General features: G+C 52.4%; 4 protein-coding genes across 4 annotated transcripts; all 4 read left to right on the forward strand.

The window, feature by feature from the left end:
• Nucleotides 1-297: 297 nt before the first annotated feature.
• Nucleotides 298-831, forward strand: WHR41_09166 (uncharacterized protein; the record flags this gene model as incomplete). Its single annotated transcript, XM_069377770.1, has 1 exon — nucleotides 298-831. The coding sequence occupies one exon, from the start codon at nucleotides 298-300 to the stop codon at nucleotides 829-831; it is 534 nt and encodes a 177-aa protein (XP_069225387.1).
• Nucleotides 832-1,869: 1,038 nt separating this feature from the next.
• WHR41_09167 (uncharacterized protein) lies at nucleotides 1,870-3,183 on the forward strand (the record flags this gene model as incomplete). The annotated part of the gene is made up of 1 exon (XM_069377771.1): nucleotides 1,870-3,183. The coding sequence occupies one exon, from the start codon at nucleotides 1,870-1,872 to the stop codon at nucleotides 3,181-3,183; it is 1,314 nt and encodes a 437-aa protein (XP_069225388.1).
• A 6,003-nt stretch (nucleotides 3,184-9,186) lies between these two features.
• On the forward strand, nucleotides 9,187-9,492 carry WHR41_09168 (uncharacterized protein; the record flags this gene model as incomplete). Its single annotated transcript, XM_069377772.1, has 2 exons — nucleotides 9,187-9,249; nucleotides 9,307-9,492. The coding sequence occupies 2 exons, from the start codon at nucleotides 9,187-9,189 to the stop codon at nucleotides 9,490-9,492; spliced, it is 249 nt and encodes an 82-aa protein (XP_069225385.1).
• A 433-nt stretch (nucleotides 9,493-9,925) lies between these two features.
• On the forward strand, nucleotides 9,926-11,518 carry WHR41_09169 (uncharacterized protein; the record flags this gene model as incomplete). The annotated part of the gene is made up of 2 exons (XM_069377773.1): nucleotides 9,926-10,800; nucleotides 10,864-11,518. 2 exons carry the CDS (start codon nucleotides 9,926-9,928, stop codon nucleotides 11,516-11,518), a joined length of 1,530 nt encoding a protein of 509 aa, XP_069225386.1.
• Nucleotides 11,519-14,810: the final 3,292 nt, after the last annotated feature.

The following is a 14,810-nucleotide window of genomic DNA, read 5'->3' on the forward strand; positions in this document are numbered from 1 at the left end:
GATCCGTACAAAGGGCCAAAGAGTCTTGTAACGTATTTCGGAATGGCGCTTCGATTCGTCTCGTATTTTAGCAGGGTCGTCGCGCCCGACGAGTATCACTTCAGCCCGGCAGCGGATAACGATGGCGAGACGATGAGACCGGAGGATATCATCCAGGCGACAGAAGAGCAGCTCGTGGTATGGAAAGAGATACACGAGATGGCAAAGCAGATGCGTATGAATGAGCAAACAGGCACCGACGATGACGATGAAGAAGGCTACAATAGCGATTTAAAAAACCGCCTTCTACAATTATGGATGCTTATCATCTGCCACGCGACCGGTGCTCGCCGCTACGAATCGCCGCTGCTGAGTTTCTGCGCCATGCTGAGCATAAAGCCGTCCACAAAAAGTTGGATGGAGCCTGGGAACTTCAACAGCAATCTTTCGGCTATCATTTGGATTGTACAACTTCTAGTGTTTTACGACAGCGCCCTGAAAGAACAGCAGGGTTCAGGGAAGACGCTCAAGCTGGTGAAAGCCTACTGCGACCAGTATGTCCAGCAGACCGTCGAGACGCCGATGGGAGAAATCCTTAGATGGCGTCTGTTGTTGTTCAAAGTGTCGGGTGCAAGCGTCGGAACTCATGAAGCGTCCTGGGATGAGCACGAAGAGGTACTGACCTATGAGGACACCGAACTCCGGATGGATCAAATCCCAACTCTACTTACATCCGAGTATCAGGAGTGTTATCAGCTCCTTTACGATGATCTGATGCTCGGTCTCCAAAGCCTCCGTCGAATGAGCCCTCGTCTCCTCAAAGATGGCGTCAACGTCGACACCGTCCGTTGAAACTTCACCCAGCACAGAGACAACGCGACGGTTCTTAGTGGCACAGAAACCGCTTTGACGAAAGCAATTGAACGATCGGAACAACTGTGTCGGATTTTCATCGTCGAGAGCGATCAGTCGCCCGGCGGATGGGCGTGGAGGGAGAGCGCAACGGCCAGTTACGAGGCCACCGTGCAAGAGTTTCTGAAGCGGCTCAGTGTCTTGATACACATCAGCGGCGGACAACCCGTGCGAGAGAGTGAGTTCTTTTCGATGACATACCGCAACACGCAGCGACGGCGGTCCATCATCGTTCGATTCGACCGTGTGATGGTTCACGTCCAATACCACAAAGGCCAGCAGCAAACCGGAACGTACAAAGAGAACGTGCGGTTTCTCGCCAATCCGATCGCGGAACTAATGCTCGACTACATGGTCTACGTTCTGCCGCTGCGAGAGAGATTCCTGCGGCAGACTTCGCCTGGGTCCTTACTCTCTCCCTATCTCTGGGAAAAGGATGGAAAAGTGTGGCCCGAGGGTCATCTGAGTCGCTATCTAGAAGAGGCAAGCGTTCGGGCGTGCGTGCCACGACTTCACGTCGCAAACTGGAGGCAGATTTCGGTCGCCATCGTCAAAACGAAGTTCGCCGGCCACATCGAGTAATTCGATCCAGACGAAGGCGACGAAGACGGGGAAGAGACTGCTCCAATCATCCGAATCATGACCGACCAGCGCAACCACAAGACGCGGACGGTGAACCGCGCGTATGCTAACCAAGCCGGAGCAGTGTTCAGCAACCTCTGGGATGGAAAGGTGCGGATGGGCCTGCAGGCTTCCACTCTATGGCAGGACTTTTGGGGCGTGGAGGCGATCCTCAAGAGGAAGAAACGTGGGCGAGTCGGGCAAGAGTCTCGCTTGGCGAAACGGGTCGCCAAGGGCATCTATCGTCCTCGCAAGCCTTGGTCCACAGAAGCTCTCCTGGGAGGCGTGAAGAAACTATACGGCAACAAGGACGCAGGCTGGAAATCGACCGAGCAGGCGCAAGCTCTCACTGCAATCATGTCGTGGAATGAGCAGGTCGTCGTCATCCTACCCACGGGAGCTGGGAAGAGCTTGCTTTTCATGCTCCCGTGTACCCTGGCTAACGCTGGGATAACGATACTCATCGTACCGCTCGTCTCACTCCACGGAGATATGCTTCGGCGTATAAAAGAGTTGAGCATCGACCATCTGGAGTGGCATCCAGGCGAGACTCGAGAAGCCGCCTTGGTACTGGTCAGCGCCGAAGCCGCCTCGTCCAAGGATTTTATCAAATATGCTCGGAGGCTTATAGCAGAGCAGAAGCTCGATCGGATCGTGGTCGACGAGTGCCACCTAACCGTAATTGCGGCCGAGTACCGACCCAGCATCGTCGAGCTCACAGCAATCCGGAGCCTGAGAACTCAATTTGTCTACCTCACAGCCACTCTTCCGCCATCTATGCGGGCAGAGTTCGAGGAGAGGAATTATCTGCATCACCCCACGGTAATCAGAGCGTCGAGCAATCGACCGAATATTCTCTACGTGGTGCGTAAGGCTGGTGCCCACAAAGGGAGCCTACTCGAACAGGCTAGTGTCGAGGTCGAAGATGCTTGGACGAAGTCTGCCTTGTTCGATCACTCTCGCGATAAAATCATCCTCTACGTTCGGACGTGCAAGGATGCGGACGACTTGGCAGAGCTGCTCGGTTGCAGCTCGTATACTGCCGAGAGTGGGACGCCAGCGGAGAAGAAGCAGATACTCGATCGCTGGATACAAGCTCCCGAGACGCCCTACATCGTGGCGACGACTGCTCTAGCCGAAGGGTTCGACTATCCGCACGTGCGACTCGTCATGAACGTAGACGAGCCGGAGTCGTTGGTCATCTTTGCCCAAGAGTCTGGTCGGGCGGGACGGGACGGGAAACGTGCATATTCGATGGTATTACTTCCCGCAACCTGGCAGCCTCAGGTCTCAGATGTTCCGTTGGACGAGCCGCACGGGACGAACAACTACAGAGATGACCCAACACTTCGGAAGCGTCACGACAAGGAAGCAGCGCATCGCTACCTACTGGGCAAGCAATGCTACCGGACGTCCCTGAGTGACTACTTGGACGTCGCTCGCCATCGAAGATGGTGCATGCCCGAAGATGTGCCTTGCGACATTTGCAAGGTGGCCCATCTGGACATGATCGAACCCGTGGAGAAGGTCGAGGAGGACGACACACACACAGGGCTTCAGCTCATCCAGCAAGAAAAGCTCCGGACCCACACAGAACTAGCACAGTATCGTCTGGACCTAGCGAGCTTGAAGGGAACGTGCTTGCTCTGCAGGACAGCCAGACAGGAATGAAACCATGATTTCTCGACTTGCCCACGGCGTTTTGACATCTTTGAAGAAAGGAACAAAGCCAGGCGACAGTTCGAAGAACGAGGGCAGAAATGGCTGCAGGCATACACAAGCTGCTTCTGGTGTCTGAATCCGCAATCGATCTGTCAACAAGCGGAGCTGGGTAGCAAGGGTGGCAGAGGTTGCGAATACAAAGACATTGTACTCCCGCTCTGCTTCGGAGTTTTCGAGAGCGTTGAAGGGCTAGGGTGGCTTTACGAGCAGTTCGAGCGGGAGCAGAGAGGTTGTGACGAGACGCGTCACGTACGGGTGCAAGCGCTAGTGTGACGATTGAGAGAGCGAATGGTGGGGTCGGCGAGTAAGCAGGTGGTTAGTGCAAAGACAGGCGGACGTGACGGAGAGCTGTGGGATGTATGGTTTCAACCTCGGTGCAGGAAGGTTGAGGGAAAAGAGCTGGATAAGGATGGAGGGAAAATGTATTAGAGTTGTAAATGTACTAGTCGAGTCTCTCTAGCGTGAAGTCAAGATTTTGGATTGAGGTAGTCTCAGAACGCAACCGGTATACGATAAAATAAACGAGAGTGAGAGCTAAAAGAAAAAGTAGGAATAGACAAGCGGGGTGGAGGAAGCAAAGGTCCGAAGTTTGGGTGTAGAGGGAGTTGAGGGTGCACCAGAGCAGGGCTGAGGGTACGACGAGCGAGAGGTGGTAAGAGTGTGGAGTTGTGGATATGTCCGTAGGTGCGGCTCGTCGAGGGCGATAGGCTGGCTGGAGGGCTCCCGGCGGGTTGGTGTGCGTTAGCGCGGCTGCAGGAGCGTGCGCGGCTTGCTCGAAAGTCCGGGAGGGCGGACTGGAGTGGAGAAGGCATAGGATGCGTGAAGACGGAACAAATCGGCAAGAGGTTGACAAGTGGATGTTTTCGGGTGCAGCCGTTAGCGACAGGTGCGAGGGAGCGAAAGGGAGCAGAGGTGGTGGAGACGAGGGGTGCGGGGGATTGAGATTAGCAGGCAGATGTAGGGGAGGGTGGAGACTGCGAGCCAAGGCAGGCGGATGATTGAGACGATTAGTATGCATTAGGGCGGAGAGAAAGGGGAAACAGCTGCAGGGCGGCTGAGCGGCTACGGGCTTGAGAGGCTGTGAAGCTGCAAGGAGAGCCGGGGGCTCGGGATAGGGAAGATGGTGGGACACCGAATGGTCGGGATGCCGGCGAACGGGGGCACTGAGAGTTGCATCGAGTGGAGCGGGGGCGAGGAACGGTAGGACAGGAATCAGGCGAGAGGAGGGTCTGATCAGTGCGAGAGGAGGAGGATAGTAATAGGAAGGGTAAGTTAGGATTGGAAGCAACCTTTAGGGGTGAGTACGGGAATGATAGAAGGCGGCAAAGGGCAGATTAGTGAGGGAGTCGCTTGAGATGGCAAGAATGGAAAGAGTGGCAGATCAGTGATCGATGAGGCAAGAGAGAGCAGAAACGCATAAACAGAGAAGAAGAGGTCGGAAAGGCGGAGACGAGGCAAAGATAAGAGAAGCATAGAGTTTTGGGTGACTGGTAAAAGAGGTAGGGCTGCGCCAGCATATAGAGAGGGGGTGGTATTGAGTCGGCAGGTTTGCAGTGTATTGGTAAAGAACTATTTGAAGACGCCATTGTGGCAGAGAATGTCACAACATGGACGAGACCGGAGTCATGCTCTGCATGCTCGGGTCAGTCAAAGCTCTGATGAGAAGGGACGACCGATCAAATGATCAAGGTGCACGAGGAGGGCGGGGCATGGTCACGGCGACTCGTGCCGATGGTAGATTTTGAGCTCTTTGATCATTTGGCCCACGGCCACGCATAGAAGCAACTGGAAGACGCACCCACACCAGCATGGTTCCATGCGTGTTCGAAGCCCTAACAACGGCTCAAAAATGAGCCTGAGAAGAGGTGACCGCAGACTAAGAACGGGCACAGGGTACGCAAACAATACCAGTCCCTTGATAAGTCAATTGTGATGCGCATCCTCTGTAGTGGTATGTCCGCCTTCAAATCTGGTTTCTTGTCCAGCCTTCACTTCGTACACAAGATGATCCGCTTGGGCTCCAAGGCGGAGTTTGGCCAGTATCCACGTAGCTTGTTGATCGGAACCATTCCGAAGGAAATTCACAAGATCCCTCAAAGTTGCCAAATGCTCTTTTGCTCGCGCTAGTTCCTCTTCGAGCCCGATTTGACGCTGAGCTGAGGCTAGCATCTTTTCTTTCATTTCTGCATGTCGGGTGAAACCCTCCCTGACGTCCCACTCACAAGGGAGATTCCGGCGGCAACAAGAAGCACAAGTCGGCCTCTCCCCCGAACACTTCAGCTTTATCTTCCGACAATTGGAGCAAGCCGCCCAGATTGGATTAGATCTCCTACGCGGAGGTTTTGGCCGAGGGGTCGATTCCGCTTCAGAGTCTGCTCCACTTGCCGGGCTTTTCGAGAGCGAAGAACCGCGCATCCCATTGGCGTTATGTGTACTGCCACTGCCATCTCCGGCATTATGAGGCTGCTCTTGCCTAGGCTGCATAGACCGGCGATCGGATGGTTTCCCCATGTCTTCGAAAGCGGGAGTTTGGGTACGGAGTTATTTATGACTGTACCGAAGTGAGAACATAGTAATGAACAAAAAAAAAGAAAAAAAAAAATCCCTCAAAGGCTGAGGGAAGAAGAAGACTTCACGAGCACCGAGCATATGCGTACAATCCTGTAACACGACTAGAGCGCTGCTGCAAGCCACAAATTGGCTCGCTAGTTGACCTGCGAAAATGTTGCCCAAATGCCGCGGCTTGCATGAGGAAGCAGGCCTAGAATTGGACATTATCTTGGGTCCGAATTAACCGTTGGCGAGACAGCCGCCGCTATACCGTTTCGTAGCTGCCCGCTGCAGGTGCTTAAGCGCTTAACCGTTCAAGCGTCAAGCCCCTGACTGCTCTCTTCATCGACGTGATAGTCAGCGCCAGCCATCTTCACGCTCAGGACGGTTTCACACGATGTCCAGCAACCCCACACCTGCAAATAGCCCAAAAGCTGTCACCAGAGACGATCGAATCATACTCAGCGCAACCTCCGGCGACCTTGGACAAAATGACGAGCATAACAGATTTCGACCCTCTAGAGATATTGCTAGAAGGACGAAAGACTTTCCTCTTGTCTAGGAGTCTGCACAGGACACTCACACTCCAGATGGGCAGAGTCCGAAGTATTGCCCATGCCAGCACTTGGAGCGTAGGGAACGGCGTCACCGTCACTGAGGAGGGAAGAATTGGTGATACGTTGAACCAGCAATGCTTCCGGGATTGGCTTTTGATTTGCCAAGGATATTATAGACAGTCAATCAGAGCATACCGCAAGAGTGACCAGCGGCTAGTGACCGTTGAAGTGGATCCTACATTGGCCAAATGTAGAGGATACCTTACGAGCTTTCGAACAGTATCCTGGATACGATATTCCCGCTTCATCATCGTCCCTTCTGCCCGACATCCTAACAGCGGGACATGCAGAGTATAGAGCGGCTCCACGACCTTGGTGCGGTGTTGAAGTCACCTTCAAGCAGTCCGCTAAATATGATGAAAGAAGTCTAAGATCCTGAGGCGGGAGCCGACGGGAGCGCAAGTAGGGGCTACAGAGGCCGTGCCTCGTTCGCATAAGGCGTCCTCGCATAGCAAACGCAGATGAATGCTCTCGCGGTCGACACATCCGGGACATAACGTCGGCGTGTAACTGGTTCTCAGTCCTCATGGGCCGCGGGATAGCGCTGGTATGCGTTAATATGAGTTTACTTTTCGAAAGGCGAGTTTTAGAACCCACGGTAAGTCGGTATGCCGCAGAGTAAGCGAGCACCTTGGCAGCCCGAAATGACGGAGCAGGCGGTAGCTTTAGAAGTATCCATAAATGTTCCTATAGCCGCAGCTACTGCTCCGTCGTAAAGCTACCGCGACGCCATCGAATCCTGTATATTAGATATATGCTTCCTATATCATTCAGGCTCTAGGATATCTCATATTCTTGGCCCATTTACCGTATAATCTATTCGTCCACGGCGACTTGGTCATCCGCTTTAGTGGTACTCCTAAAGCTTAAACTGTAATCGGGGCTATTGATACCCATTGATATCGACACTGATTCTGGTTCCATAGATGACATACCAGGCGTATAGAACGCCTGTGTAGGTGCATGGAAACCAAGAGTCTGTGGACGAGGGCTCGTCGAGGGTTTCTGAGTGCTCTATGGTACCAAAGGCACTCCAACATGGTCTTGCACAGGCATGCATGTAACGTTACCTGTAAGTGAGGAAATGTCTTGAGGAAATCCACGGTGAGCTTCGTTTTCGTCGAGTGGATATTCCCAGAGATATCTCTCTTTTGAGACAGAGCTCATCCTGAAAGCGAAATCGTTTCGTAACAGAATTCCATCGTAGTTACCGCCTCGTAGACGATTAAGTAAGACCACCGAATTTTCAAAGTCAAGACGACGCAAGCTTGATATCAAAGACGTGTAAATTAGGAATTGGCGCTGAAGACTTTGTTGATTCTCGAACATGACTTGAGTTCTGTCCGGGTGGGAGCTGATATTCACACGTAAGTTTACTCTCCAGACACAGCTCGCAAACTGGACGGGCTGCGTCGCACTGTTATTATATCAGCAGTGTGGTGTAGCAGCATCAGGAATGCTGCAAAAATCATGCCTTGACATTCCTCCTTCGGCAGTGCAAGCAAGCTTGTTCCACTTGCCCGCGCCTTTTCGTCCTGACAGCATCTCCACTTTTGACCAACCTTAACGAAGTGTCGCCAATCTCGCTGGTCTTGGAACCATCTAAGCCACCGTTCATCATGTTCAACATTTAATCTTGAGTGTTTGAGAAGGAGTGACTGATGACACCAGGACTTGAACCGAGTGGTGATAGACACGGGGCTGAGCTGCTCCACACCGTACGTTGGGTAGGCCACTCTGATTTGAGCCCTGCAGTGCGCTTGCATGGTTTAAGTGTGTATTCCGAGGCAAAGGGGTGCCCCGCCCGCCGGCTAATGATCGTCGTCAATGGCAACAGACGCCGCGTAAGCCGCTGATGTCTGTGGCTTACCGGGATGGCGGCCCGCCCGTTCGGTCCCGTACGGCAGCTCTCGCCGGCCAGCAGTGGAAGGTGTCCCAGCAAATCAGCGCCGGATAGAGCATTCTTGGCATAATGCACGACCGAGCAGGTTTACAAGCGAGAGCCCGCTTTCCAAACGTGACTCGAAGGCCTTGAATCACAGCCCAATCAGAAGAATAAGCAAGTGGCGATAGCCAGCCGCCGTCTTTCTTACCTTCTGCGCTAAACGGAAGGGGCCGGTCATCTGTCGTTATCAGGCTCTGTAATTGGTAATCTGCTGTGAAAGGTACATACAGTATTATGTCATCCCTGGATCAAGCTCAGACAATCGTTGTTGCTGCCTCGCACATCTCAAGACGGCAGCTGAGGGGATAACCATTTTGTCGCTTGCGGGGCCACTCGCAGTCCACAGTGCATAAGCGCGCCAGGCCGGACGGCACCCTGCATGAGACACAAAAGAAGACCCGTGCGAGTTAGATCGTGGGCCCTATGCCGACCGCTTCCGGCACATTTAACCGTGACGCCGATGGGGCATAGTCTGTCAACGCTAACCTCAAGTCTGTGGTCGATCGATCGATTGATCCTGAGTGGCAACGACGTGCAGCCCATATTCATGGCTTTCAACGCATAGCGTTATGAGTCCTGTGCAGTCTTGTCGGACGAGGGAAACTTGACATTCTGATCTTACGATTGCGGCCTTACTCGGTCCGGTCATCCTCAGGTAAAAAAAGCAACATGATCATATGTGGCAACCTCGGTCTGCATGGGTAGGCTATATCATCTTGCTTCTGTTCCTTCCACAGTCTTACAAGCTCCAAATGAAGAAACCGTATGTGTGGGCTTTAAGCATGCGGCATCCAACATACCGGGATTACAAGCACAGTTGAATACGAAAGATGCCTGAAGATGCCTAAACGAAAGCGTATCGCCCTCGTCGCCTGCGAAGCCTGTAGGACTCGCAAAAGCAAGGTAAGCCTGCCCACAAATTCTCTGCGGTATGTGTGCGAGGAAGCTCACAATATACAGTGCGACGGCACAACGCCTGTATGCGGCCCGTGTCAAACCAAACGCACGCCGTGTGCGTATCCGTCTGACCCCAACATTTCAAGATTTGCTGCTCTCAAATCGGATTACGAGCGCGTTAAGACGAGGCTCGAAGATCTGACGACACTACGAACGACTCAAGCACGGCAGTGCTTCGGAATCGTCTAGACTCCTAGAACTGATCAGAACAGAACGTGGGATACCGGATACGTCAAAGGACACGCGCACGCCTCATCGAGCCGCGGATGATGTCCAGATCAGAGACCATGAGACTGAGCCAGAAGGCGAACACAGGGAACCTCAAACTGGCTCTTATGCTTCGTTAAGGAGAGAGACTATATCGCATCTCGAACACACTCCGGAAATCAGCACCATACCAAACCGCGTAGGGGCAGTCGATCCAAGCTCGCCCAGCGATGCAGAGGTACAAGTCTTGCAGCTTCCGAGACTCGGACGTGTCCAGACAAGGTATCAACAAGATTTCCGTTCACACATTAGTGTTTCGCATAAGGTTCTGCTCTGGCCTGAATTTGTTCGCCACTTGAAGGAATCAGGAGCAGCAACGACCGCAGCAGTAGCCGGATCTGACTTGGAATGCATCATGCGAATGGGTTCCCCATGGCTGCTGCATAGGAAGACACCGAATGACCGTAGCAAGTTACCATGCCATAACGGCCTCACACGCTCGTATTTAAGCACCGGACGCGTTGCCTTCCCAGACCTCCCGATCCAACAAATTTACCAATACTCTGCCGCATATTTCAACACTTTCAATGTGCTTTTCCCTCTACTCGACATGGACCTCTTTGTGGACAGGGTTGTGGCAAGGCTGCTCCGAGAAGGATACGGAGACGACGACCCCGAAAGCGTGGTTGCCCTACTTGTCTTTGCTCTCGGTCAACTGGCCATTGAGGGTGTCACCGGACAACCTACCAGCGTAAGCAATGTTGACTCTAGCGGTTTCCGTGGTGGCACGATCGAGAAGCCTCCAGGGCTTGGTCTGTTCAACGAAGCGCAGCGGCGGATAGGTATTGCAAACACGCAGCCTTGTCTCGAGAATGTGCAAGCAATGCTGCTGCGGGCGACATACTTCGAAGCCAGCGCGCGACATCTCAGCTTCTGGAGCTCGACTAGTGCGGCATCGCTGGCATGCACGTGCCTTATCAGAGGCCAACAGATCGATTGGACTTCTGCGTATGGTGACTTGGTCAAACGTGCGTACTGGGTCTGCGTTCTTCACGAAAGGTTATTTGATCTCGAGTTTCGAGTGGTTTCTACCGGCATCGAAAGCTTGGAAGACGTAGTTCCCTTGCCCCATTTCCACGATATGGTACAAGGCGAAGAACAGTCGGGCGTGCCAATGGCGGACAATCCTGGGATGCTTGCCGGTGATGGAAAGAGTGACTCTCCGTTTCACTTCACTGCGATGATCACACTAAGCCGCCTGATGAGAAGGGCAGATGAGATCATCCATGGGTATGAACCCAAATTGGGTGAAACTGAGCTGCTGTGGCAAGGATCAAGCATACAATATTATAGTGATGCATCTGCAAGTCACTCAACCCAGCAATGCCATAGCGGACCCCTGCCAAAACTCGTTGAAGAGTTATCCCACCAGCTTGATTGCTGGCGTGATGCACTACCGGAACCGCTCCAATGGGATGACAGCGACAGATTTGACTTCAAAACATTTGAGCCGCTTCCTAAAGCTCCGCGTAACAATTCTTTCAGTCCACTCCGGAACCTGGGGCCTGGCGAACTTGACCACAACGTGGATGTCGCAGTGGCGCAGCTTCGTACTCGCTTCTATCACGCTCGATTCTTGGTTTTCCGCCCTTTCATTCACAAAGTTATACATTCATCGGATCTCATGGACAGAGACGACCGCGTGAAATGCGCTTTTGCCATCGATGCCGCTTGTCTCTGGCCGCTCTCTCTTGCACCGCCCAAAAACAAGAAACACCTCGTTCCGCACCTGTTCTCTTGGACGCAAAATTTTGTGGCAATGATATTGATTCTACGGGTGTGTTGCAGATCTGAATATTTGCGCGACATTTGTGAGGAATTCTGCATAGCGAGAGACTCTATCGAGCGCACTATCCATTCCATGGAAGAGTGGCTCGAGGACGTGAGGCAAGTAGATGGGGTTGCAGATTGGAGTATGAGATTTCTAGGGCTGGCGTTGCGCAACTAGACTTGTGATATTCTATTTCTCTCTTTTTTTTTTTTCTTTGAGAGCTAGATTGAGGCAATGTTATCTGCTATCGACGCCCTTACGGAATAAGAAGGAGAAAAAAAAGATAGTCGCCTAATGTCACCGGTCATGTTAATGAATGTTTGCCTCGGTCTCCACGCGTTACATCGCCCTCGTGTTTACCAACTTGGCATTTTCTGTGAACTCCTATTAACGAGCCCGGTTCACTCGATTTAATTTTCAGATTTCGGTTCGTAGGTGCTCTGTAGTCGAGTTGCTTCTACTTTAAACATGTATACTGCCAACTTCGACGGCGCCGCCGTATTTCACCGGTCACTGTTGCCCCCACTTTTCGTGTTTGCCTACCATGCTCGACACCAACCATCTCGTATGTTCTTTTCATCTCTTGCACCCCATTCTCGCCTGCGGACACTCAGACCGCTGCCTGATGCGACGGGGAGAGTCTGACTCAACTTTTCGCCTGGAGACAGGCTATATATCGCTTTTTGGTGGACTTTTTGGTCTTGAGCAGATGTGCAGGTCCTTCAACGCCGAACAAGATGTGCGTCGCACATTGACCACGCTCGTACCCGGAATGCAGTGCGATCCTCTTGAATTTTTGGCCTGGTTCCCAAATGAAGAGCGATCTGTTATGGCTGAGCAGGCCTTTTCCTTCCACCCGCGGCATCGGGGCTGCCATCACTCCCGAGCACACCGGCAGCTGCGCTGTCTCGTGCAATCTAGTACCGTGGCCTTCAGCGCTCTGTTCTCTTCATCTTGGGCTCTGAACATCCCCAGAACCCGTTCCTCTACAAAACTTGTTTTCGGACACCTGTCGATGCAGCAGTTACCGTCACTGCTGTCCTGGCTCGCCGCACTCGCCCTGACCCTCGTTATCGTCTTCCCGGCTTCTGGCCCTTCGCCTCGTCTTTGTTTGCCAATCGTCATTTCGCACCCCTACGCCTGCCGACCCTGCCCATCAGCGACAAAGCAGGCGGCGGCAGCAGACGCCAAGCTTACATTCTCCCCACGCTTGCTGCGTTGACTACCCGTTTCGCGGAACGTCGGCAACGTCGATATTATTCACCCGTTCCACCCCTTCCTTTGGAATCTCCTTCAGTACTTTGCCACCAGATAGCAAGTGCCAGTGCTCCACGGCATACATGACATTCCTTTTAAAGCCGCTTTCTAGCATTCTGTGCTGTCCTGAACTGTACCGACTTTCGAAGAATTCCCGCGATCGAAGCTCAACGACTTTAGACTTCGTAAGCGTCCCTTGTACGTGTCTAATAATCCAGAGCCGGATTCAGCTAATTGCGAGCAGTCAAGACGGTCGAATATGGGTAGTCGAAACGCTTTCGTCCTAAAATCTCTCCAACAACATTCATGGACGCGCGCCCAATTCACCTCCCGCAGCAACCTGCCTTGACGAGGTCTGAGATCAAGTTGTGCTCGTTGCAATTTGATCGTTTTCTGTCGCGTTATGCCAACTCCTTGTCGGCACTGAGGAATCTGGCGCGTCTTGCAGAGTAGGCCTGCGAATCGGACGGTGTTGCGAGTGCATCCGCCTTGGTTGCAGATGCAATCTATCGTAGACGCATGGAGAATGGTCTTGCCTCAAGAGGCAAGGTTTGAAAAAGAAATAGATAAGAATGCAGAAGCTAAGGTGGTGGCTATAGCGAAAGACATGGCTATGCAAAAAAGTTGGTACACGTGTCGGATGAAAAGCTAGAGGCTGCTGCACGAGAGCTGGCCGCCATCACAAGAGAAAATGATGATGGCTATACTGCGAGGGTGGCAGATATCTCATTTCTAGCCTTGCCACAGCCTTCATCAACAGGTCTACAGATGAGCCCGCAAGAATGGGCTTTGAAAGATGGTTTTCCTAGATAGCTTTGAACTTCGCCTCGACCGCAGACTCGGATAGATTATGATTCTATGTTTGACGACCTTGAAAATGGATGAATTACACAGTCAGAAAATTTGTGGTCGTCAGGTTGATCCCATTCTCTAAAATCAACAATGCGAACTAGTCAGTGTAGAGCCAATATTACATTGTGCTGCGAAGTTTCGGTCCGGCTTCTGCCGATGGTTCTGCGACGTGTTCAGCAAGAAATTTTTATCTTGGGTCAGCTTCGGTTATAGCGTGAGCAAATTCTTTCAAATACAACGAAGAGAAACAGACGGCTGGTCTCGGCAAGCATTGGTTGATGTGTTAATGGGATTAAACCTTCCTTTCAGTAGCCCGCTGGGATGGCTAACAAAAGCAGCCTGCAGACCTATTCCCTGAATCATCCACCCTGCGTCTTTTGCTAGTCCCATTTCGGTCTGCCGTGAGCGGGACCGAGCCATCGGACCGGTAGCAAGCCTAGAGCCATTACAGTGTAGTTGCCCCTTAGCATCTTTGAAGGCGCGATGGCCAAGGCGCATGCCCAAGAGACGCGCCCGTGTGTTGCCGTCAGGGATACACGGGCTCGCGTGGCTCTGAAGACGTCGGGCTTTGTGTCGTTGTTTTTGGCATCATTACGATTGCGATTCGTGGAAAAAGCCTCAATATTTCCAGGACGAGCCATCAAACGCCTTCTTTCCGACATGGACGTCTTTGAATTTCTTACTAACTTTAGGGTAGTTGTGTGCAAGCTGTGTCAGAGCGCTGCCTATCCATCAGCTATAGGTACGCATCTCCGGCGTTCACACGCACGGTACAACTCTAGTTCGGCATCGAAAATCGAATTCGGACTTTAATCAAAGGAATACCACCGAAGCTTTTGGAAATGTCTTTGCTTACCGCGTAATGAGCCGGTCGCTGTATATGCAATAGACCAGACACGGCTCCTCCATTTGCGCGTCTACAACGGGTTTGGCTGCAACTACTGTTCACTCGTCTCGGCAACGGTGGACAAAATACGCAAACATTATAACGTCGCGCACACGCCGGAAAGAAGGAGTAGCGACCGACGTAAATCTTCTGAACCTCGCACTGTCCGTGAGCACTTAGAGCGGGAGCAGTTTGGAAAGAATACACATTGGGAGGCTGTCAAGTTCCAGCGCTTCTTTCGATCCGGACCTGGAATTTCTGGATCTCGTAACAATCAAGATGGGGACAGCCTTCGGACATGAGCTCGTCACAAGATGAACCAGGCGACAAAGAACTTACAGAAGCAACTCTGTCGCAAATGAAGTTTTCAAGACTCTTGATGCTCTCGAACTGGAACATGCACAGGGAGAGTCCGTGTTCCAACATGCCCCGACCCAGACGCAATAGTCTCCATGATTGGATAGAATTCGATGG

Source organism: Cladosporium halotolerans, assembly GCF_011745625.1.
Source record: "Cladosporium halotolerans strain TM138-S3 chromosome Unknown Sca55, whole genome shotgun sequence".
In the NCBI taxonomy this organism is placed as follows: domain Eukaryota; kingdom Fungi; phylum Ascomycota; class Dothideomycetes; order Cladosporiales; family Cladosporiaceae; genus Cladosporium; species Cladosporium halotolerans.